Genomic DNA, 25,208 nt, shown 5'->3' with positions numbered 1-25,208 from the left:
TGCAAACACGCGTGTGCGTGTGTGCCTGTGCACGAGGCCACGCAGAACATGGACAAGAGCAGCGAGAAGGTGGAGAACGGGGAGGGGGGTGGACAGCAGGGGAGGGAGACCAGCTTCAACGTGGGGGGGTGGGGGGAGGGAGCCGGGATAAACGAGGAAGGGGGAGGGGAGCCCCGGTATGAGGGAGTTCCTACCAGTAAGTGCTGGGGGCCCCCACACGGCGCGCGCGCACACACACACACACACACATACACATGCATACACACACGTGCGCGCGCACACACACACACACACACACGTTGCGGTAGACTGCTCTGGCACGGGGTCGTGCCCGGCGGGAGGCCGCACACCCCCCAGGACGTTCCCCGCCCCCTCCCCACTCTGCTCCACCAGGGCGGCGCCAGCCAAGGGGCCTGGCCCAGGGGCCACACCGTGCCCAGCTGTGACTCGCCTGCATCTCGCCCTGCTAAGTTGCTTAACGGAAGAGAAAGAACTCCCAGAGCGGGCACCCCTGCTCACTGGCCCAGCCTCGGAGCCCCTGGTGCCCGCCGCCCCTGCCGGCCTGGCGCAGCGGCACTTTCCTTCTCTGCCCCCCCCGGGACTCGGCTGCCCCTGTCCGGGAAGGGCCCGGGAAAGCCAGGCGGAGGCGCCCGCCCTCCTCCCTCAGACAGGGCAGAGGCCCCCGGAGCCGCCTCGGGGGCCAGAACAAATGCAGGTGCAGGACATGTGATGTGCGGTTCCCCCCCACTTTCTGGGGTCCTTCGGCCTCGCCCCCCTGGGCAGGGCACTGCAGGGGGGCAGCTGGGGGCGGCCCGGTCAGGGCAAGTTCTGAGGGGCTGAGGAAAACAAAAATAAAAACCATTTCTAGATCCCGGCTTAAAAATAAAAATGAAGAAAAAAATATTATTAAAAGGCCCTTTCAGCAGCGCCTCGGAGAGCCAGAGATATAAATATCCCACCGAGGGGCCCCGAGTGACTCAGACCCCCGCCAGGGCCCGGAGCCAGCGGAGCCTGGGAACGTGGCTGCAGTGCCCAGCCCGGCAGAAACCCTATTTTAAGTTCCGGACCGTTATAAACAATGACGACGTGTTTCCACCTCTGAGTACCCAGCGTGCGCCCCCGGCCCGTGGCTTCGAAGGAGCGTCCGTCTGTCAGGCGTGGACACCGCGCCCTCCCCGCTGCACCCACCCCAGGGTCTGAGGGCGGGAAAGGGGACAGAGGCTGAGGGTCACACCCCCAAGCCCCCGGGTCAGCAGGCCTCAGCGGGGCCGGGGGAGGCGTCTGCACTGCGGACTCGACTCGGGGTGGGGCCCGGCCAGGACTCGGCCCCGGGCAGCGCGGGTGTGGCCCTGACACCCCTCCCCCCCCCCCCCCCCCCGTCTACCATCATGAGGCTCTTCTCCTCCCGTGTGTCCTGGGGGCTAGTGGGCGTGTCTGGGTCCCCCGGGGGTGGGCACCCACGTCCCAGGGTCCAGCCTCAGACCCTCTTCCCGTTCCCGGGGGCCGGGAGAGGGGACCCTCTGCCCCTGGGCCCCAGACAGGCCTGAGGGGCAGAGAAGAGCGGAGTGCGGGGGACGGGGGAGAGGGAGCCGGGTGACAGCAGGGGGCCGGGGAACACGGGGGCCAGAGGAGCCGGCAGGAGCCCCCAGCGGGGAGGGGACCCGACACCGAGACTGTCCCCTCGCGCGTCAGACACAGGCGGGCACTGGTCGTGACGGCGCTGCTGCATCTGCCCAGCCACGGCACTCAGAGAAGCAGCCGACAGGAGGACGCCGAGGGGTCAGCGTGGGGGCAGCAGGGCCCCCAGAGGGGCTGCCCAGGAGCTGCGGGCGCAGGGCCCCGCTGTGCGTCAGGGGCACGGGGAGCCGGGGGCGGAGACCTGGGTCGGAGCAGACCCGAGACGCGCCCTACGCTCCCCCCACCGCAGAAGGACCCCGGAGGGACGGGCGAGGGTGGCTGGGGCTGCTCAGGCCTGTGGGGCCCCAGGACCCTCCCGAGCTCCGCACGTCCCCGCAGGCCCCGGGACCCCACGACGGGCCTCGCCAAGACTCTGCCGGCGCCTTCTGGCCGGGACTGGGCCCGACACCTACCCCTGGGCCTCAGTGGGACCCGGGAACGGCGGGGCTGAGGGACACCTGTGACCTCCAAGAAGAGTGACGGGAACGAAAGGGCGGGGGAGGTGCCCGCGGGCTGGCCCTGGGGGCAGCAAGGGACACACACACGGGGCCGAGGGGGCAGCGCGGCAGGGCGGGAGGGCCGGGCCGAGGGTCCCAGGACGGGCTGGATGGTGAGTCGGGAGGGAGGGCCCTCGGGGGAAGCAGCCCCCGGCCTCCGCACCGTCTCCCCAGCAAGGGGGCAGGGCCGACTGCCCGAGGTCCCAGGGGAACCTGGACGGCCAAGGCAAAGACCCCTGGGGAACTGTCCTGGGGGTGCCGGGGGGGAGGAGAAGGGTCCGGTGCGGAGGGGCCCCGCCTGCCTGCAGATGTGGACGGTCCCCGGCCTGACGGATGGACAGGGCAGGGATGGCAGTGACCTCACTGTGGGCACATGGCTGTGTGTGTGTGTGTGTTGTGTGTCTCTGTGTGTGCGTGTTGTGTGTGTGTGTGTGTGTGTGTGTGGTGGTGAGCCCTGGGAATGGCGCCCCAGGAAGTGAACACCATGGGCGGGTTTCCGGGGCCCGACGGGGGACCCACCTGGTGGGCAGCGTGCAGCAGCCGTCCGCCGTGAGCCTGACCTGCGTCTCGTAGCTGTCGAGTGGGCACACAGCCTGCTGGACCGCAGGGCACTCCACGGTGCTGCAGTCCACGCTGAAGACTGGGGGGCAGGCAGAGAGACACGGTGACGGGGTGCGGCTCCCGGGAGCCCCGACGAGGTGCCCGGCAGACGGCGTGCGGCTCGGCCGGCGGCACCCCGGGAGATCCGGAGACAGACCCGGCCGGGTGCTGAGCGGAGCGTTGTTACGGCAGTTTACGAAAACAGACAAACCGAACCCCCCAAGGGCCGGTGAGAAACACGCCAAGCAGAAGCAGCCGTTCCGGCTGGCTCAGGGGCCACCAGGGCGGGGATGAGGCAAGTCACAGAAAGGTGGGTCTGTGGGCCCGCGGCACAGTGCTCCTCCCACCAGGTGGCCGAGGTGGTGAGGGCGCGGCACAGATATGGCACCTGCTAGCTCAGACGTGAGGGACGGAGCCAGGAGAGACACGGGTGGGGCAGAAGCAGCGTCTGTCTGAGGGGCCCTCGCTCTCGTGGGGGCTGGGGGTGTCACCGTGGCAGGGGGAGGCTCAGAGGGGCCCGGAGCCGCCCTGGGGAGGAGCAGGCAGCCGGGACTCCATGATGCCAAGGGCTGGGGAGGGAGCACAGGGAGGGGCACTGGAGCGGGAGCTTGGGGAGGGAGCATGGTGAGGGGTATAGGGAGGGAGCATGAGGAGGGAGCACGAGGAGGGAGCTTGGGGAGGGAGCACGAGGAGGGAGCACGGGGAGGGAGCACGAAGAGGGGTGCGGGGAGGGAGCACAAGGAGGGAGCATGGGGAGGGGTGTGGGGAGGGAGCACGAGGAGGGAGCACGGGGAGGGGTGTGGGGAGGGAGCATGGGGAGGGAGCAGGGGAGGGAGCACGGGGAGAGAACACAAGGGAGCACGAGGAGGGAGCTTGGGGAGGGAGCACGAGGAGGGAGCTTGGGGAGGGAGCACGAGGAGGGGTGCGGGGAGGGAGCATGGGGAGGGAGCAGGGGAGGGAGCACGGGGAGAGAACACGAGGGAGCATGAGAAGGGAGCACGAGGAGGGAGCACGAGGAGGGGTGCGGGGAGGGAGCACGGGCAGGGAGCACGAGGAGGGGTGTGGGGAGGGAGCACGGGGAGGGAGCACGGGGAGGGAGCAGGGGAGGGAGACGCGGAGGCGGGGCGGGGCCTACCTGGCTTGCACTCGTAGAGGTCGCAGCACTCCCCCGGCGTCCCCGAGGCCTTGGACACGAGGATGTTGAGGTGCCCCGGCTGGCACACCTTGCGCAGGCAGCCCGCGGGGTCACACACGCAGCGGCTGGGCAGGGGGCAGCACTCCCCGGGGGGCGCGTAGCCCTCGATCAGGACCGAGTCTTCGGGGCAGCGCGGCGAGAACTGGACCTGGCAGCGGGCCTTGGAGCAGTCCGGCTTCTCCTCTGCGGGGGGGGGGGGGGGGGAGCGAGAGCTCAGGGGGTGCTGGGGCGGGGGGCCGGGCACCCTACCGGGGGGCAGGAAGGGGGTCCGCAGCCCGCCCGAGGGCAGAGGCGGGTCCCCAGAGGCGGCCCAGCCCGGGCCCAGAACCAGCTTCCAAGTCGGGCAGACTCGTGGGCACAGACGGGCGCACGGAGACGGCCAGTCTGGGGGGGCGGCTGGGCGGGCCTGAGGACCCCCCCAGTCTGGGGGGGCAGCTGGGCGGGCCTGAGGACTCCCCCGCCCTGAGCGCCGGGTGCGGTGCTGACCCGACGGGACAGCGGGAAACCGTTTCCGGGAAGGCTGGGCCCGGCCTCTAGTTATGGGTAAAGGTTTGGAGAAACCCGGAGTGGGGGACCGGGGGGCCCCAAAGCACCGGCCAGAGTCCCGCGGCGCCTGCAGGGGGCCGGACGGGGTGTGGGCTGGCAAGAGCCCACGGGCGCCCACCCCGCTCTCCCGCAGTGACCGCAGACACAGCTCCGAGGGACGACACCCGGGGCCGGTTCACGGCCGCGGGCACGGCCCAGGCCACTGCTGGCCGGCTTGGACCGCTGACCGTGTAGGCCTGCTTCCAAGACCACGCCACAGGGGTGGCCCTCGGACCCGTTTCCAATAGCCCATCGTCAAGGGAAACGGAGGCTGAGGGACCCGTGCCACCGGTGCTTGTCCATCCCTACAGAGACACAGGCCCAGGCGCCCTGCCCTGGTCACTCTGCAAGGACCACCCAGCTCCGTGGGCACACGGGGGCAGCACCAACGGCTCTCAACTGGCGGCTCCCGAGTCCAGCCTGTGTCCTGGGCTGGGGGGAGGAGGCACAGCAGGAGATCAGGGGCCCACCTGTAGGCGAGGGGCAGGCACGAGGGCCCCGGGTGGGAGGGAAGAGGGCCGAGGAGGACTCGGCCAGCCCTCGGGGGCTGCCCACTGCAGCGGGTGGAGCAGCGCGGGAACAGAGAGCTGAGGGCTGCGGGTCGGGGCTGGGCCGTGGGCAGGTGCCCGCAGCGGGCAGAGCCTGCAGGGCCCGCGCCCCCGACGGCCTGCCGGGAGCAGAGGGCGACTGAGTCCAGGGGAGCCTGTGGGGCGGGAGCAGCAGCCAGCGGGGGCCGGCGGGCAGACGGGGCGTCGCCAACGAGCCCACTGTCCGCCATCAGCGAAGGCCCCGCACCCGGCACAGCACCCGCTCCCAGGAGGCCCCAGACCCACCCTCTGCACCGGACACGACGCCTCAAGCACCCTTGGGCCCCGCAGGACACCGGCTGCTTCTCCCGCCTCCGTCCTGTTCCCCGAGGCCCGGCACGGACGCCCGCTGGCGCGTGTTCTGCAGCCCAAGCTCCTCCACACGGGCCGTTCCCACGCCTCTGTCCTCCTGCCGGCCGCCAGGACGGGGCTAAGGGAGCCCACCCATCTCCGGGGTCTCCGGGGGGCTCGTGCTGCCCTCCCGGGCAGAGCTGTCGGCTCCCTGGCCGGCGGGCCCAGGCTCGGCCGGAACGACGGACAGACCAAGGAACGGCCTTTCCGGAGCCCGTGGGTGTGAGACGGGCCTTCCTCAGCGCGGGGCTGGGCGTTTGCAGCGTCGCCCCCTCCTCTCCTTCGAGGCCGGGCACCCCGCCCAGCGCACCAGGGGCAGCTCACTTCGCCCGACTCCAATGACCCAGAGCCGGAGTGGTGTTACCAGTGCCTCTTCCTCAGCCTGCTTCTAGATCCTTCTGCCAGCGGAGAGGTGCCCGTCTCTCCCCGCTCCCCCAGAAAGACAGTGGGGAGGAAGCGGTGGTCCCCGGAGCAGCCTCTCGAGTCTCTATATATTGCTAAGGGGCATTAGCAACCTTTCCGTCTGGTTGCCCTGGAAACGCTCTAATTAGCAACTTAAAAAAATATATAAGAAAAACCAAGGGAAGAAGAGTCCCCAAGACTACAGTGCCAGCTCCCCTCACGAGGGTGGTGATGCGGGTCACTGCAAACCGACAGAGAGGGCGTGGGGCTGGGCCGGCCTGCCGTCGGCCCCGGGATGGCCAGTGCCCTGTGGGCCAGGGACGCCCAGACCGAGGGCGCGTGTGCCGCAGGAGAGGGGAAGTGGCCGGCTGGCTGGTCCCCGTGCCCTGACCCCCGTCTCTCCAAGGGAGGCAGCTCACCCCAAGTCTGCGGGTGTGAGACGGTCGTGGGTGGCTGCGCCGTCTCACGCGAGGGCACACGCGGCCTGTCCTGGCCTGGGCGACGCTCCTGCCAGGGGGAGTTTGGCCGCCTTGGTGCCCTGGAAACTTCCCTGACGCGAGGGACGGATGCCACGGGACGTTTTTCCTATTTCGAGGCGGCCGGTGCTCTAAGCTGCGCTGTGGATTCTTTTCTCTCACATTCCGCGATTTCATCATGGCCTTTTTTGGCAGGCGCCTGCGGGGAGGACCTGCCCCGCGCAATCACGGCTGCAGGGGGAGGGCGGCTCCTTGCTGCGGCCCCAGAGAGACTCCCGGGAGGCACTTTCCCAGCACACACCCCTCCCTGCCCTCCCGCTGCGGCCAGGAAGGCCATGCCGCAGGCTGACACCGGGGGGCGCCAGCGGGCCTCACACAGGACTGCGGCTCAGGAGGACACGGGGAGTGAAGGAACTAGAGAGTGAACAGTGACCCCGGAGAAATCGCACTGGCGGGGGACGGGGTGGGCACTCCGTCACTGTCTGGCTGGAACACAAACACGGAAGCTTGTAAGTATGTCACTACCTCACGGTGATTCACCGTTAAAAAATAAAATTAAATAAAAAACACAGGAGAACAGAGGTTTCTGTGCTTCCCAACAGCAGCACTGTGTCCCCTTGTGCATCGATTGGCTCCAGCGGGCACCAGTAACGTCTCCATTGTGAGACTTGTCGTGACTGCTTTTGGCATATCGAATACACACCACGGGGAGCTTGCCAGGCTCTGCCGTGGGGGCGGGATACTCTCGGTAGCTTGCTGGGCTCTCCGAGAGGGAGGGAGGAATCGAACCCGGGTCAGCCGCGTGCAAGGCAAACGCCCTACCCGCTGTGCTCTTGCTCCAATCCAAGTTAAAGAAAAATTCACCACGTCCTGGAGCCCTGGGCCACGACAGGGGGCACAGGGGCAGCTCCCGCCTCTGTGCTCGGGGGGCCCCCTGGCACAGGTGAGACCCGGGGCTCAGGCGAGCACTGCTGCAAAGCCGTCTCTGACGGCGCGACCTAACCCAAAGGCTTACGTGGGGCCGGGGGCTGGCCCGAGCTCTGCACGCCGGAGCCCCTGGGTCCCTTCCCAGCCCCACAGGGGACCCCCGAGGGCCCGGCTGTGGGGCGGGAGGGGGCTCAAGCTGTCCAGGAGTGGCCCCCAAACCAGAAGGCGGAGAAAATAAAACTCAGGCAAGAAAGCAAAACCCAAACAGGAAGGCACGGCGTGGGCCGACCTAAGCAGAGGCTGGGGTGTGCGGGAGGAGCCGGGCCTAGTGCTGGGCCCAGCTGCTCCGGGCGGCCCAGGGCAGGGCAGGCTCGAGCCACACAGGGCGGGGCCCAGGGCAGGGCGGGCTCGAGCCACACGGGGGGCCCAGGGCAGGGCAGGCTTGAGCCACATGGGGGGTCGCAGGGCAGGGGGGGCTCGAGCCACACGGGGGGCCCAGGGCAGGGCAGGCTTGAGCCACACGGGTGGGGGGCACAGGGCAAGGGGGGCTCGAGCCACACGGGGGCCCAGGGCAGGGTGGGCTCGAGCCACATGGGGGGGTCGCAGGGCAGGGGAGGCTCAAGCCACACGGGGGCCCAGGGCAGGGCAGGCTCGAGCCACATGGGGGGGGGCCCAGGGCAGGGTGGGCTCGAGCCACACGGGGGCGAAGGGCAGGGGGGGCTCGGGCCAGCCACTCGACTCCAGGCAGAAGTTCCCTCCTGACAGGAAGCTTTGCCCACGGCACATTCAGACGTCCCCGCGCAGGCGGCTGGTGGGAGCCGGGCGGCAGGAGAGTGGCTAGGCCGAGCACGGCGCCCAGCGGCCCTCCGGGAACCCCCGGGACCACACAGCTCGTCTGTGCGGCTGCTGCGATTGCATCAGGGGGAAGGAAGCGACGCTCCCCGCTGGCATCGTGCCCCTCGACAGGTGGTCCCTGGCAGCCGCGCCAACAGCCGTGTCTGGGTGCTCGTAAAAGCGGTGGACTTGGGCCCTTGAGCAGCCGCCGAGAGGGAGCACTGCCATGTGAGCCAGGTGAGGGAGCACTGCCACGTGAGCAAGGTTCCCAGCAGGTGTGAAGTCTGGGAGGAGCCGCGCAGGAACAGGGTTCTCTGACACCCCCCCCTGGAACCGCCTGAAACAGCCCCGGAGGGCGATCTCAGGCCACAGGACCCCTGACCCGAGAGTCGGAGAACAGCACGGCGAGACGATGACTCCCCACCTCGGCGACCGCTGGGAGCCCCGGGAACGTGAAAAAAAGAAAAATCTAGACACTCAGGGGCGACAGTCCAGCGGGGAGGGCGCTTGCCTGGCACGTGGCCGACCCGGGTTCCGTTCCTGGCATCCCATTGGGTCCCCCGAGCACTGCCGGGAGTGGTTCTGAGTGCAGAGCCAGGAGTCCCCCTGGGCATCACCAGGTGTGCCCCCAAAGAAACAAAAAAATCCAGATACCCTCTGGGGCTCGAGCGAGCATGTCCGGCTGAACGACGGGCCTGAAACGCGGGAGGCCCCAGAGGCATGTCCAGGGCACCGCCAGGGAGTGACCCTGAGTGAGGGGCTGGGGTGGCCCCCCAGCAAAGGGGACCGAGACCCAGACATGCCGCAGACTCTGCAGACCAGGTCAAGTGTGGTGACGGGGGGGGGGGGGAGTCTCTCTGAAGGCCCCTGAGTGACTCCAGTGTCCAGGCAAGGCCGGGGCGCCCCAGGGCTAGGTGGTCCCCTGCCTCCACCCCACACAGGCTCCAAGCCACTTTGCTCTTAGAGAACCTGGGCAGGGTCTCCAGAATCTTCCCGGAAAAGCTCTGAGCAGGGCTGGAATGACAGCACAGTGGGGAGGGCATTTGCCTTGCATGCGGCCGACCCAGGTTCGATTCCCAGCATCCCACAGGGTCCCCTGAGCACCGCCAGGGGAGATTCCTGAATGCAGGGCCAGGAGTGACCCCTGTGCATCGCCGGGTGTGACCCAGAAAGGAAAAAAAAAAAAGCTCTGAGTGTCCTCGGGGAAGAGAAGGTGCAGAACAGGGGCCGGGGGCCAGTGCCGGCAGGGGGTGGGCACAGCCAGGGCTTCCAAGGAAGGAGACCCACAGGGGCCCGCGTGCAGCCTGCGGCGGGGCCTGTGGCTGGTGTGGGCCCGGCTCGGCGTTGCTGAGGTCACTCCTCGTGCACGTGGCCGGGCTCCGAGCAGGGCTGGCCCCTGCCCGCTCCCGGGCCCAGAGACGAGGCCCAGGAACGCAGCGTCACGTCCTTCCCGGAAGGCGTCCGCGTGGCGACGCCGGGTCTGCGGGTGTCCGTGCAGTCTCCTCTCTGTGTGCAGACGGCCCTCGGGGACCCGGCCCCCGGACAGCCCCCACAGAACGGGACAAAGGAGGACGCAGGCAGGCGGGCCCCCGGGCGCCTGCCAGCAGCATCCCCGGCCGGGGCCGGAGGACGCCCCGCCAGCCCGCTGCCCGCCGGGCGCCACCCTTTGTCAGCGCCCGGGAGCCGGGAGAACGTGATCCGGGCTGGCTTCAGGGGGAGGGAGGGAACTGTACACCAGGGCATTGTCCGAGGGCCGGCCGGCGCGTGGAGTTCCTGAGCCTTTAGAAGGACTCGGGAGACTATGGGGGGGGGGTGCAGGGGGGCGGGGAGCTTGGGTGCTGGGGCTCAGGCAGGGCCGGCCGGCGCCAAGCCCCTCCCGGGCCGAGACACACGCTCCTAACACGGTGCCCGGCTGGAGCAGCGCTGGGAACGTGGCCCGACCCTCCTTGAGGCCGAGCCGACGGGCACCGGAGCAGGCGGCACGGCTGGACACTGAGGCCTCACTGACCGCAGCCCTGTCTCCAGCCTGCAGACGTGCGGGGGGGCGGGGGGGACCGAGGAGCAGATCCCTGCAACCCCAGGGTCTGGGGGTCACTCCCCAGTGGCCACGGTGCCGCTCGTGAGATGGCCTGACCCCTGGCTGTGCTGGGGCCACCTGCCGGCCCAGAACCCGGGCCTCACTGCCGGCCGTGCCCGGGACCGGGTGGGGCAGGGGCGTAAAGAGCGAGTCCCGGAAGACACCTTGAGAAAGCTGCCACATTTCTCATCTCCCCTCGTAAAGGCTCCTGCGCCCTCCTCCCCCCTCACCAACTCCGCCAGGACGGCACAGAGGCCCCGGGGTGCCGGCCCCCGAGGGAGCGGGTCACACTGGGCGCCGGGCCGGGGAGAGGCGGCTTCCCAGGCCGCTGGCCGCCTCGGAGGAGCCCAGAGGGCGCGGCTGACTAACCGGAACGGGGCGTCTGCAGAGGTCACGGCTTGTCCGCAGGGGGACTGGGGCCTTGGGCAGCCACTGGCCGGCAGAGCCCGGGGCGGGGCCCGGCAGACACCCCGCCAACACCCCAACTTTCTTGCCCCGGGGCTCACGCCTCTGCTCTTACTCCGAGTCACCGTCTCCCATACACACGTGGGTCGGCTCTGAGTCGCGCCTGGAACGGGGCGAGTCCAGTCCCTGCCCCGTGACCTGCCAGCCCTCGGCAGAGAGGCCCGAGGACCCTGGGGTCGGGCGGGCGGCTGCGGTGCTGTCCACCGCGCAGGTGCTGACCTGCGCCAGCCCGGCCAGCCGGGGCCTGCACCGCAGAGCAGAGAGACCAGAGGCCGCCGAGCCGGACACCCCAGGCTGGGGCGTGTCCACCCAGCGCTCTGGGCTCAGGAAGAGACAGGGCCGCGGGGGAGGCCCAAGGCCGAGCCCCTCAGGGACGTCCCTGGAACTGCCCAGTCCCCGGGGGGTGTGGGCGAGTGACGGTCCCCCCTGGTCATTCAGAAGAGCAAAGACTGAGGGGCCGGTCAGCTGTCGTGTTACATCTGGGAGCAGCCTTCGGGGGCATCCCTGGCCTCGGGCTCCCTGGACAGGTGTGACAGGTGACCCCCACTGCCCCGAGACCCTCGAACACGCCCTCTGGGCCGTCTGCACGGGGAGTGCGTACGCCGTCGTGTCCAGAGACCATGTGAGTCCCTTCCCGGCTCTGGCCCCCCGCCCCCTCCCTGCTCCACTGCCGCCCCTTGGAGCTGGTCACTCCCAGGCAGGCCGCGTCTCAGGGCCAAGGCTCAGCCGCTACTCCCCCCGCGTCACGGCAGGGGACGAAACTCACTCCAAGAGGCCGGGGCAGTGGGGGGCGGTGGGGGGGCTCGCTCCGTGGAGGTCAGAGGTGAGTGAGGGCGGGGGGGTCTCGGGTTTTCTCGGGACTCTGGAGCTGGGGAAAGAGGGAGGGAGGGAGGGTCGCTGCTTCTCAGGCCGCCCTGCCTCCGGCCCGCCAGCCAGCCCAGTCTCCGAGAGGGCGGACACTCGCTCACGAAGCCTTGGCGGGGCCGGGCCGGGCTGGGCCGGGCTCAGCGGTGGGAGCGAGCGGGCCGCCCCAAGAGCAAACCCTTGTGGGCGCTGACACAGCCGGGCGGGGAGCGCAGCCAGCCGGGCGTTCCCCTCGCGCCCGTCTCGCCCCGCCCCGCAGGGCTGCCCCCAGGCGGGTCCCTCTCGGCAGCATTTCTAGGAACTTTCCTCCCTTGATTCCCTGCCACGCGCTGCAGATTCCCGGCCTGCCAGAAAGCTGCATACCAGGTTTTTAATTTGTCCCAGACTCGTTTCCTCGTGATGAAAGGGGAAGGAGGGCCCCGAGCGCTGCCTTCGGGGACCCCCGGGGGCTCCGCGCTCGCCCGAGACTCAGGAGCCAGGCTGGGGCCCGCCAGGACGCCGCGGACAGTGGCGGGGGCAGCCGGCCCGTCCCCAGCCCGGCGCTCGGCTCCTGCCTCAGGGGCTCAGGGCACCCCGGGTGGAACGACGCGTCACAGCGGCTGGGGGGACCCCCAGTCACGACTTCGTGCCTAGTCAAGCCTGTGATGATTGCCGCACCGTGCTCTGGCCGCCCCGAGGCTCGGCGGGGGGGTGTGGGGGGGGGACACTGAGGGCACAGGGGCCTGCAACGGGCAGCCTCGTCGTCCCTCTGCTGCCGGGAGGGCGCTGGGTATGGTGGCCCCACAGTGTCACCAAGCAAACTTCCCACAGTGCTCGGGAGCAAGCCCCGCCCACGGCTGGGGGGTTTCTCCCCACAAAGACTCACACAGACTCAGAACCCCAAGTCCAAACCCACCCAGCAACCTGGGGCCGGCACAGGGCAAGGTGCCCCCCGGCACGCAGCGGGCCCTGCCTGAGCCGGGGGGGGGGGCGCACCCGGGAATCTGAGTGAGTGCCGCTGACCTGACCTCGGTGAAGACGACCAGGCGCACGGGTAAGACCCACAGACTCGCCGGCTGGGATGAGACCACCAGAGCGTGCCCCGCCAGGACCCTGCACACACTGACCGCAGGCCCCTTGCCCGCCACTTAGCCCAGTGACGCCCGTCCTGCACGTCCAGAGTCTCTGTGTTTCTCTCTTTCTGGAGTCTGGGCCTCGCCCGGCAGTGCTAGGTCTCACTCCCAGCCCCGCGCCCAGGGGTCACTCCTGACGGTGCTCAGGGACCCTGCAGGGTGCCAGGGACGCAGCCCTGGCTGGCCGCATGCAATGCCAGCACCGTCCCTGCTGTGCCGTGGCCGCGCCCTCGTGTCCAGTGCTTCTGGGGAGCTGCCCCTCCCCCCCGAAGCACAGCAGCTGCACGGCCCGTGCCCCCGACTCTGTGTCTCCCACTCCCTGCTCAGTGCAGGCAGACGCCAGTGCCCACAGCAGGGGGCAGCAACACGGGGTGTGGGGGTGACCGAGGGCGCGGGGAGCAGGACTGGGGGCGGGGGCCATCGTGGGACGTGACCACTGCAAAGCCCCTCCTCTCCCAGCTGGAGCATCTCTACGGGACCCTCCCACAGACCCTCCCTTCGGGGGGCCCTCGGCTGGGCACTGGGGTCCCTGCTGGCCCCACGGAAGGGCCCCTCCTCTAGGGGCGGGTGCGCGCGGGGCGGCAGAGAAGGTGCTGAGAGGGAGCGGGAGCTGTAAGGGGGGACGTCCGGGGTCCCGGGCGACAGGCCGGCCCGCCCACACGGAGACGGTCGGGTGAGGCTCAGCGCCTGGCCAGGCCCCTCGGGTCATGTGTCGGCAGAAGGCCACCTTCCGCGGGCAGGAGGTGACGGGACAGGAAACACTGACGCTGACCGGGACCCCGCGCCCCCCACTCCTGGGAACACTCCGCCAGACCCTCTCCCGACGGCGAGGTCAGTCACGGGACAGTGGCCCAGGGACACGCCGAGCACACACAGGACTCCCCCCGGCAGCCACACTCGGGGCGGGAAGACCCTGCTCTCGGCACACCCGGGTTCGAATCCCAGCACTGCACAGAGCCCTGGGCACCACCAGGGGTCGCTGACGAGACCGGCCAGCTGTGTCTGCCCCTCGCCCGCCCCTCCTGACTGGGCGCCAGGGCTGCCTTCTGGCTACTCCTCCGGGAAACCCAAATTTGGCCGTTCCTGAAGGGACTCAGAGGGCAGGTCCTGAGCGGGGAGGGGGGCAGGCTGCCCGCCCCGAGGGCCAGCGTAGGGGCCAGGCGCAGAGCCCGGCCGTCCTGGGCCTGTCTGGGGCTGTTCCCGTTGGGGCCGATGGCCCCCAAGACCCTCGAGCACACGCGGCTACATTTCGCTGTGTCCCAGGCCTGGGGGTCAGTCTCTCGGCTGGAGGAAACCAGAGCAACGTATTCAGAAAATGACGGAAACGCTAAGACCGTCTGATCACGCTGGGTTGAAAACAAGGAAGGATAAAAGTGGGCTTAAGGTTTCTTAAAAATAAAAACTAACTGGGCTCGGACCAAGGCGTCCAGTCAAGATTAGAAAAAAAGATGAATAAAAATGTTCTTGGGGGAAAACACGCCCCCCCAAAAGATCGCCAGTGAGGAAGACGCCTGCAGCGGGTTAACAGCGATTAAGAGAAGGAAATGAGCGTCGCAGACATCACTGATCACGGCTTTCCAACGGTGCCCAGAGCCTTCTCGTCACAGTGCTCAACGCGCCACTTCTCAGGAGGGAAAAAAAAAAAGAAAAGGGAAATTTAATTAGGATGAAGGAACCCTAACTGCTCAGCAGCCCCTGGCGGACGCTCACACGGCTCCTCTTGGAAGAAACCCGACAGGGACTGACAGGCTAAGGCACGAGCACTGCTCTGGCGTCTGTCTGTGGCTCTGATGCGAAGTGCTCGCGGCTGCAGGGACAGAGATGAGACGGTCCCCCCGAGGCCACACACGTGAGGGCCTGCCCTGGGCGGGGGGGACAGAAGGGTGAGACGGATGGTCACCTCCATCCCTCACCAGGGGCCTCGTCCCCCAGCCCCACGGGCGTCTGCCTCGTCCTTTCCTCGCCCGGGGCGGAGGGGTGGCGGGAGGGTCCGGTTCTGAGGAGCCCGGCGGCGTCCCCACGGCCTCTCGAGGCTCCGGTCTGTCCACCCTTCACTGGCCCTGGAGTCCGGCTGCACAGCCGCAGGCCAGAGCAAGGCCCCTGGGCTGGGAGCTGCCTGCCGGGTGCGGCCGCCCTCCCCGCCCCTCCCCATCACGACCCCGCCCCAGCAAGGCTCGCCTCGGCTCTCGCCGCCGACGTAAGGACACTGTGCGCCCGCCCGCCCGGGCAGGGAGTCCCCGAAGCCCCTCCATGACTCGTGTTTTCTCACCACCCCCCAGAAATGAAGCTGGACACTCAGATTCCGGCACAAGCTCTGGGCACACGACAGGTGCTGCAGAGAGGGTCCCCCACCCCGACGCCCAGACAGAGCAGGGCCACGCACGGGGCACGCGGGGAACCCCCGGAACGTGAGCGGCCAGCAGGCCCCCAGGGCAGCCAGACGTGGACGCCAGCAGGTCAGCGTGACAGCGAGTGGCCTGGTGTGGGCAGGTCGCCCTGGGAGCGGCCCGGGTTCCGGGGGCTCCTTCGGGGCCTCTGGTGGGTGTTTGTCTCCCACTCCCACGACCCGCTGCGCATCCCTGTCTCCACTTCTGGTTTTCAACCCCCCTCCCGGCCTCCCCCTGATGCTGGGGCAGCCCCGGTGGTGCTCAGGACTCCCCCGGGCTGTGCTCGGGACTGAAACCAGGCGGGCTGCGGGCGAGGCAGGAGCAGTCTCTGGCCTGTCCTAGCCAGGACCCCGCCCGGCTTATCCCTGGGGTCCCCCGGCCCCCCCGCTGAGACCCCCTTCTCCACAGAGCCATTCTGTGTCTCCGGGGGCCGCTGGCTCAGAGACTGCAGAGAGGCTCTTCGTGAAGACCCCCGGCCCCAGCCGTGTGCGGGGAGCAGGAGGCCGCAGAGCGGACCACCGAGATAGGGGTGCCCGAGGCCCGGCGAGAGGGAAGGCAGGCCAGGACCCCGCTGCCCCCCAGAGGCGCCCCAGGCTGGGAGGTCCAGAGTGAACTCGATGCTCACACCCACCCCACGCCCCTGTTCAGCCACCGAGCCGAGGGCTGAGGGGTGGGAAACAGCTCGGGGCCAGGCCCACGGGGCCCGCCAAGGCAGCTTTTCCACTGCCGGGGCCTCTCCCGTTACTCAGGGCCGGGCCAGCCCGCTACGGCTCTGGGTACGGCTCCTGGTTTCTCTCTGGTTTCGGGAGGACGTGAGCCGGGGCCCCATCCAGCTGAACTGACCAAGAAACGCTTTCAGTCTCCGTGGCGGACGGAGGGGGTGGAAAAAAATTAACTAGCGGCCGATAGGGCCCGAGAGGAGGGGCTGGGGAAGGCTGCGGGCAGGAGTCAGGCACCGCTGAGACCAGCCCCTTTCCTCCCTCCCCTGGAGACCTCACGACCACGCCGAGACCCTCCGGGCCCCCGGGATCCGGCCTCCAGGGCGCTCCCTGCCCGCTGTCCACTCATAGCATCTCCAGACACAGCGGGGGCCGGGCCGGCCTGCGTCCCACCAGCCCGCAACACGGCGCCCTCGCCCTGGGACGACATCCCGGCAGCGTCCAGGGCCGACTCCTGGCTCTGTGCTCAGGGACCGCTCCTGGTGGGCTCTGGGACCCCGTGGGGTGCCGGGGATGGAACCCGGGTGGGCTGCATGCAAGGCGGGAGCCCTGCCCACTCCCCTATTGCTCCAGCCCCGGCACCCGGATTTTTATCTCCTACCAAGCACCAGCTCCCGTGACTGACCTGGGGCCACCATCTCCCCACGCACCACCGGACAGGGGTCAGTGACGCCCACGGTGGGTACCGAGCACTGTGTGGCCTTAGGAGGATGAGCAGAGCCCAGGAGGGGACAGCAGCGTCAGACACAAACACACGGACACACACACACATATACACATGCACATGCGCGCATGCTCTCTGGCACTGGGTGACTCAGGACTGTGTCTACATCACCCTGGGGGGTGCCCTGACCCCGGGACACGTGTCCCTGTTCACAGAAGAGTCGACGGAGCCGGGCGAGCAGGGACGGGCATCGCGAGGACGAAGCGTCACCGAGGAGCAGCTGAGACGCCCTCGGGGGAGGCCTGGGGAGCCGGAGAAGCAGGCGGGCAACACGGCCAAGCGCCAGCGCGCCGGATGGAAGGACGGGCAGACGGCAGGACAGGAGGACCCGGACGACTTCGCTCACCGACCACGCGTTGGCCCCTGGACCTTGGCGCTGCTGACCCCGTCCCCGGCCGAGCCTCTGCTCCTGCCACTGTCCACATCTGTGCACTCGGCCTCCCACCCCTGCCAGAAGGGGTCAGCACAGGGCCAGGGTGGCCAGCTGCCCCCAAGAGGGCGTGTCGGACACTCCCTCCCAGGGACACGGAGGACAGGACACGGGTCAGCGCCCGCACCCCCCACCCCCTGCGGCCTCCTGCGAGGAGACACGTCCAGGGTCGGCTCCACCCGCCTGGAAACCATCGAGCTCTGCCTGGCGCGCAAACGCCCTCCCGGCGGGCCAGGGGGAGCCTGGAGCCGCTCGCCCAGGTCTGAGCCGCAGCTTTTTGCTGTGCCCCCCACCCCCCTGCCCTGCAAGGGCCCCAAGCTCCCGTGCAGACTGCCCAGGAGGCGGCCCACATGCGAGCACGGCCGTGGCACTCTGCCGGGCACTTGCCCGCGGGGCTCTTCTTCATGCCCAGGGCACTGGACTTTGCCCACTGCAGGCCAGTGGAGCCCCCCGAGCTCAGCACGCCCCAGCTCCGAGGCCGGGGGGTTTGGAGGACCACGCTGCCGCCTCATGTTCGTGCAGGACACCCCAAGTTCTTCCGGGTCAGAGGGCCGTGGTCCCCCCAGCCCTGAGGGTCTCCTTCTGCGGGGAGTGGCCCGTCCACCCTGGCAGGCGATGCCCGTGAACGCGCTGCGAGGCACGACTTCAGAACCTGCACCCCTGCAGGAAAGCCCCCGCCACTACTCGGACCCGGTCAGGGTCGGCTGAGAACACGGAACCCGGGCCGAGAGGGGGGCTGAGGAGTGGGAGGGCTGGAAGCACAGTCCCCGGCCCCGGACCCTCACGGGCCTCTCCCTGCTCGGTGCTGTCTCCCGAGGGGAGCACCCCAGGGAGGACTCAGCTCCGCACGGCTCAGCCTCCACCCGGGCCGCACCCCTGCCCTGGCTCTGCGGGCGGAAAGCGCGTGCAGAGGGCCGAGACCCCAGCGGGGCGGGGCGGGTCGCCTGCCAGCTCTGCAGCGACGTGGGATTCTGTTTGTTTGCTTTCGGGTTCTCGGGGGCTCCGAAACCCCCCTCTGGAACAAGCGGCCTTTCAGCCGGGCCCTCCGGGGCAGGCGCACCAGCGTTGCTCTTGGCCCGGGCTCGGCCCCTTCCCGCTCGTGCTGACCGTACTGGGAGGGAAAAATCCCAGGAAAGAAAAGCCCCACTGTTGAGGCGTTGCCCAAAAACTATAAAGAAACAAACCCAGATGCTAGAATTCGAGGCATTTCCTCTGCCGTGACGCCGCCTTTAGCTGAAGGTCAGAGGACACGACAGGCCGGGGGGTTGTGCGGAGCCGGGAACGGACACTGGGGGGCTCAAGATACTCAGGGCCGGCCCCGAGGACCCTCGTGCCCGGACCCTTCCGTGAGGCACTGGAGTCAGAGCCGGCCGCCCTGCCCCGGCCCCTCCGGGCTGCTGCTGGGGTCCCGGGTGCCCGTGTGTCCTCTGACGCTCCCCCAGGCCTGAGTGGACCCCACGCGGGGGAGGGGCGACCCCCAGGCCCGGCCACGCCACCCCCGCATCCGAGGTGCCACGCCCCCCACGGCCCGGGAGACAGGGGGTGACCTCGGGGGATCTGAAGCCGACGATGCCAGGCGTGCGGCAGAGGGACCCAGGCCGGGGCCAGGAGCCCCGAGGGGCCCCCACGAGGGGCCAGGGGACCCCGTCCAGGGAGGCTCCCCGAGCCCGAGGCCTTCCTGTCACCTTCTGCCGCTTTCCTCCTTCCCATATAAAGGAAACGGCCGCGGGCGCGGGCGCCGGGCCAGGGCTCCCCTTCTGGGGACTGGAATTCCAGGTTCTGCGCTGGAATGTTTGGCATTATTCTGCCGGGAGTCATCCTGGCTCCGCGCGGCCATACCATCTGATCGTGACCCGTGGCGGCCCGGTCTCCCGGGGGCGGCTCCGGCTGCAGAAACATCAACACCGGGCGGCCCGGCGACGGCTCTGCCCAGCCTCCCGCGGGGCGTGGCCGCCGATAAGCGGCAGGAAAGCGGACAGCCCCGGGGAGCCGCTCCGGAGAGAGAGTGCTGGGTGCGGGATGGGGGCCCCGCCCCGGCCTCCTCGGAAGAAAGGTCGGAATGTGGAGAGGCGGTCAGAGTCCGAGCTCTACCCCCCGGAGAGCAGGCCTGCGGGCCGCACCCCTGCCGGTGCGCGCCATGCTGGAGGCACAGCGCCCACGGCCCTGCACGCCCACCACCGGGACACGCGTGTGGGTTCACCCCAGGGGGCTCCGGCGATGCCCCCACGCGTGCTCGGACAGGGTGACCGTGGGGAGCACAGGGGTGCAGCCGGGGACCCCTGGTGGGGCCGTGTGTCCGCAGAGGCGTGGCCAGGTCTGCGGGTTTGGGCAGGACAGAAGCACCCCCGCACCCCTACCAGTGACCAGCAGGCCCCCGAGGGGTGGCGTGGCAGGAGGGGACCCTGGCCCCTTCCCTCCCACCGCCCCCACCAGCCAGAGCGAGGGGCTGCCGGGCGGGTGCATCCCACGGGCCCCGGACACGGAGGTCAGGCAGGCAGGTGCCAGGTGCTGGAGGGCCGGGGGGACCGGGCAGCCCACCCTGCGCTGTGACCCGGCCCCGCCCGCACACTCCGACGTGTGCTCTGCAGGGCCGCTGCCCACAGACGCGAGGCCGAGGGGCAGCAGGAAGGACCGACTCCCGGACACCCTGGGATTCCCGGACTGTCCTGGGGCCCGGGGACAGGGGAGCGGCCGGCTGACGAGGGACGCTTGCGGGCGGCGTTTCGGGAAGGTCCGCCCCCCCCACAGGTCCCGGTGCCCAGGGGGAGCCGCAGGAAGGGCGGGCGGGCGGGAACGCCCACGGCTGGGGGGCTGTGCCAGCCCAGGGCCCGGACAGGGCTGGGGCCGTGACGGCGCTGACTAACAGGGTGCCCGCGCCCAGCCCTGGGTGCCAGGCTCACGGGGCACAGGAGGATCTGCAGGGGCGGCCCCACGCCTAGGGCAGGCGGCTGGCTTCGGGGAGGGGGGCCCTCACTCGCTCCACCCCGGGGCCCGGGCTGAACTGGACGGAGCAGCTGGGGGCACGCCAGACCCCAGGACAACAGGGGGATGACAGGCGGCCGCATGGACTCCCTGTGCACACAGGCGGGCCCTGGAGGGTGGGAAGGAGCACTGTGCTGTGAGCAACACCCGGGAACCGTGGCTTCAGCTGACGGGGGTGGCGGGGGAGGGGGTCTCCCCTCAACAAGGCGAGTTTTCAAGACACACTCGGACTAAACGGCGGGCCCTGGAGCCGGGCAGGAGCCTGCGGCCGCTCACTGTCCCCACCCCAGGGCACAGGAAGCGGACAGAAGAGTCTGGGCAGGGGACGCCGTGGGGCAGCTGCAGGGCCGGAGGGCACGTCAGGGGGAGCCAAGACGGGAGAGGGAACAGGCCCCGCTGCTGGCCACACCCACTGCCCAGGAACGTTCTTCTACAAAGGTCAGACGGAGCCTCTGCCCTCATACACCGTACTGCTCAGGCCCCAGTGTGGCGGGGACGATTCCCCAACTCACGCCTCTGCGTCGGTGTGAGCACACGTGGGCTACACTCACATGCACACACACGGTGCCTACACACTGCACACACTAAAAACACCACAAACACACCCTGTGCACACATGCACACACACACCACGCACACACATGTGCAGATACCATGCACACACAGTATACAAGCATGCACACACAGTGCACACGTGTATACACACCATGCACACACACACCCCGTACACACCGGCAGCATGCACACGTGTACTGATACACATGAGCACACAGTGCACATGCTACACACGTGAGCACACCATACACACACCACACATGCACACATTTGCAGACACCGTGTTAACACTGTGCAAATGCAGCATGTACACATACCCCATATGCACACGCCATGCATGCACACACACCATGCACACACGTGCACACACACCATGAACATGTGTACACACCCCCTGCACATACATGCTAAACACTCACACGTGCACAGACACTGTGCACACGCCACACGTGTCCCTCCCGCCTGCGGCCGCTGTGTCCAGCCCCTCACACACAAGCACTCAGGCCCCGGCTCCTCTCCAGCTGGTCTTCGGCCAAGTTCCCGGAGTTTCCTGTTTTTATTTCCCACATAATCTGAGCTGGTTTCCTCCTGGTGGGAGCTGTGAGCGCCCCCACCCCCATGCCCTGTTAACAAGGCATCAGAACAACAGTCTGTACCCAGCGCATCATGGCACTGTCGTAGCACTGTCCTCCCGCTGCTCGTTGGTTTGCTCGAGCGGGCACCAGTAACGTCTCCATCGTGAGGCTTGTTGTTACTGTTTTTGGCATATCGAATACGCCACAGGGAGCTTTCCAGGCTCTGCCGTGCGGGCGGGATACTCTCAGTAGCTTGCCAGGCTCTCTGAGAGGGACGGAGAAATCAAACCTGAGTCAGCCGCACGCAGGGCAAACGCCCTCCCCGCTGTGCTATGGCTCCAGCCCACCCAGGGCATAAAGATTCTAAAACACAGACCCAGCCGGCAGCCGGAGCCCAAGTCACTGCATACGGGAAGGACACGTGGCACGTCACCGTCCCTTCCCCAAGACGCTGCAGCCGCCGCTGGCACCCAGTCAGGTGCACGATCACCCACGAGGGCAGCGGGCCGCCCTGTCGGGGGAGGGACAGCAGAGCAGAGTGGTGGGTCCGGGAGCCGCACAGCTGCACGGAGAGAAGGGCCCGGCCGGAGGGCGAGCAGGACGCTCAGGGGCCCGGCCGGTCCTGGGAAGGAAAGGCGCGAGGAAAGCCCAGGACGGGCTCAGATTGACGCCCTACGAGGGGGCCCGACAGGAGTCCATGGTGGGGCGTCCCTGGAGCCACGGAACCCCCGGCTCAGGAGCTGGCCCCGCACGCGGCCCTCAGCCTCTCGCCCCAGCACGCAGGCCTGACTCCCAACCACGGGTCACGCCGCAGCGGGACGGCCAAGAGTGCCCCGAAGACAAGGGCCCCTCGGACGTCACGCCCTTGTGCCCGTCCCCCTGTCCCCGGTCGGGGCCCGGGCAGGCGTCCCCCACCCGTGTTCTCAGTCTGTGACGAGTGCCGTGTCGGGGCTGGGGAAGGGCGTGAAGTCCACGCGGGACAGTCACCGCACGGACCGTCACACAGAACACCCCCGGCCAGAGGCCTCTAAAGCCGAGTCGAGGTCCACGCAGAGGCCGGAGCGAGGACAGTGGGGAGGCCTCGCCCCACGCAGCCAGGCTGGGCTCAGCGACCAACACGCCCCCAGACGAGCTGTGCGGGTCCCCAGGGGGCCCTGCTGGCCCGCGGCTGGGCTCACGGGTCTGAGAGACCGTGGCGATGGTCGGGAGTGTCCACGTCCCGGCCTCTCCCCAGGTGCCCCGTGTGCTGCCCCCCAGGGCGCCCCGACCCCCCACGCCCTGGAGCCCCTTCAGCACCAGCCTGGGCGCCCCCTCACGCCCCCGCAGGCTCCACCAGCCACAGGAGCCCACGAATCCCGTGGCTGGACGTCCGCGTCCATCCGTGTCCCGCGGGCAGAAGCTTGTAAGTCCTGGCCTAGGGGAGCCGGGGGACACCCAGGCCTCGGGGAGACTCAGAAGCCGCCCACGTTCGCCGGGACGGTCGCAGCCCACGGCCTGGCCTCACACAAACGCCACAGCGCCCTCGTGCCACGGCTGAGAGGCCTGCTCCCCACGCGGCACGGGCTCTCCCGGTCAGTAGGTCCATCCCAACCCCACCTGGACCCCGCCCAGCGCCCCCAGAAGCCTGAGAGCGGGGCAATGGCCCCCAGGGCAGGGGCGTCCACCCCTGGGCCCTGCCAGGCCCCAGGACAGCTCTGCCGCTGGCAACTCCCCCGGGCCTGCCAAGAGCGGTCACGGGCACCAGCCTGGTCCTCACCGGGCCCCTCCAGTGCCGCCCAGACTGGCAGCGCCCCTGCTGGCGAGGCTCAGGGGACCCCCGGGGGGCCTGTGTCCTCACTCAGGGCGGGTGCACGTGAGGCGAAGCCCCAGGGCCGCACTCTGCTGAGTGCAGGGCCCTGCGTGTGCGGCTGCTCTGAGGGGCCCAGGGGCAGCCCCCCCCGGGCATGAGCAGGGCTGCACTGGCACGTCTGTTCCCGGCGAGGGAAACGCCCGACGCCGACTCCTTACAGGGTCTTGCACACGCAGGCGGCGTGATTCCAACAAACAGAACACTGCAGGAGACCGCTGGCCCGGAGTGGCCTCCGCCGGCCCTGCCGGGGGGCCAGGCCCGAGCCTCGGACAGGCCCCGTCAAGGTCAGGAGGCCCAGCCTGCGGCAGCAGTCACTACTCAAGGGCCTGCGGTCAGGACCCCAAGAGCGAGTCTTGAGGGACCAGCCGCTGCCCCTCGCCCTAAGCGTCCATGCAGTCCGTGGGCAGAGGGGCCGTGGGGGACACACCTCAGCTGCCCCTGCTGCTGCCCGGAGAAGGACACAGGGTGTGGGCGGGCGTCACCCGAGAGCGTCCCAGGGCGGCTGGGCCACGTGGACCCGTGAAACGTGAGAGGCACGAAGCCACGGTCGCGAGTGCTGTCTCGCCGCAAGCACCGATCCTGAACACGCTAAAGAGCGTGTTCAGAACAGGGCAAAGAGGCAGCGGGGCCTGACACGTGTGTCCAACCCCGACGCATCACCCCCACCCACCAAACATGCAAGAAAGGGCGAGAATCTCCCGGGCCGTTTGGACTTGACATTCGATGTCCCGCCTGGGTGGCACCAATTCCCCTTTGGGGCAAGCAAGGAGGACAAGAAGGGCCAACTGAGGGCCCAAGGGAGCCGGGCTGGGCCCGCGGAGGACGCAGGTGGCCACACAGTGGCGCCCTGCTGGCCGAGCCCAGCGGCCGGGGGCAGCCCCGCAATGCAGGGCCATGGCCCCCTGTGGTTTCTGCACACCAGGGGCGGGGTGCCGTGCAGTTCCGAGATGGGCAGCGTCCGTCACCGAGCCGCCCGGCCCGCTCTCCCTGGCTCCTCTGGCCCGGCGACCGCGCACTGGCCAAAGCTCCACCTCCCGACGGCCCCCCGGGGCTGACGAAGGGCTGCTGGGCGGCTCGCAGAGCAGAGCTGAGCCTCGAGGGAGCGTCCTTAAAATCATCATCATTGTTCAGGGCCACACCCGGGGACGCGGGCCGGGTCAGTCCGCAATGCCGGACCAGCGCTGGCCAAGAGGCGAAACAAACCCCGCCGAGTCCCGAGGCCAGCACCTCCTGGGGGGCGGCCTGGCGGGCCGGGAGAGCTGCAGACTCCAGCCCTCCGACTCGCTCCCCCCCCACGCCACGCACGGGACGACAGGCTGACGCAGCCCCGAGAACCTGAACCTGAGCGTCCACCCGAATCCAGCCCCCCTCGGCCTGGCCGCCCGCTCTCAGGCGTCCTGGGACGACCACCCCGGCCCAGAAGGCAGAGGGACTGCCCGGGGCACCTTCCCGCTCACCCACGAGGGCACCACGTTCTCAGAGAGCTGCTTGGGAGCACTGCAGTGCGAGTCCCCATCCAGTCCTCCCGCTCTCCCGAGGGTTTTGGCCTGAGAGTGCAAAGGCCAAGGGCCAGGTGACCGCGGGTTCCAGGGACTGATGGCCCTTTAGCCAGCCACATCCACATGACCGGGCCCCAGGGCAAAGCTGGCCGCGACCCTGTGGCCAGGGCCCTCCCCTCCCACCTTCAGGGTACGATGCGCATGCACGGACACACACACACACACACACTCTCACACACACTCCCACATGCACTCACAGGCACACTCGCACATGCACACACATGTGCGCACACACGGCTGTCCTATGTGCCGAGGCTCCAATCAGCAGATTCTCCGTGGCGCTGCACCCCGGGTGGGCCAGGCGGAGGGGCCGCTGACGACGGCTGCTGGCTCCAGGCCCGGCACCCTAGCGGGCTTCGTGCGTCTCCCGGGGGCGGCCCGGCCCGGCCTGGCCACTTGCCTTCGATCCTCCTGAGCGCGGCGAGGCAGGCGTCCTCCCCGGGGAACTCGAAGGGGTTGCTGCAGGCCCGCACCGCGTCGCACTCGCAGCGCCCGTTGATGATGTTGCAGCCCGACACCAGGTTCTCATTGCAGGGCTCCAGGTTCAGCAGCTGGTCCTCGTCCCAGTTCTCGTCTGAAAGGCAAGCGACGGACACGTGAGGCCCGAGACCGCCACGTGAGGCTCGCAACAGCCACGCGAGGCCTTCGGTGAACATGGGAAACCTGTAACGGCCACATGAGGCCCGCGACAGCCACGTGACGCCCCAGATGGCCACGTGAAACTCGCAACAACACATGAGGTCCTCGACGGACACGTGAGGCCCGAGATGGACACGTGA

The 25,208-nt window shown here is 69.1% G+C and overlaps 1 protein-coding gene across 1 annotated transcript in view; it reads right to left on the bottom strand.

Moving 5' to 3' along the window:
* Nucleotides 1-25,208, bottom strand: part of CRIM1 (cysteine rich transmembrane BMP regulator 1) — an 87,553-nt gene that overhangs the window by 35,493 nt on the left and 26,852 nt on the right. Inside the window, exons 2-4 of the mRNA XM_055123052.1 lie at nt 24,830-25,003; nt 3,910-4,152; nt 2,694-2,814 (exon numbers count right to left, since the gene is read on the bottom strand). Coding sequence (XP_054979027.1) covers nt 2,694-2,814; nt 3,910-4,152; nt 24,830-25,003 — 538 coding nt within the window. The remainder of the gene's footprint in view (nt 1-2,693; nt 2,815-3,909; nt 4,153-24,829; nt 25,004-25,208) is intronic.

Source organism: Sorex araneus, chromosome X, assembly GCF_027595985.1.
Source record: "Sorex araneus isolate mSorAra2 chromosome X, mSorAra2.pri, whole genome shotgun sequence".
Lineage (NCBI taxonomy): Eukaryota > Metazoa > Chordata > Mammalia > Eulipotyphla > Soricidae > Sorex > Sorex araneus.
Note: the sequence above shows the minus strand (reverse complement) of the source record. Positions and strands in the feature narration are given on the sequence as shown.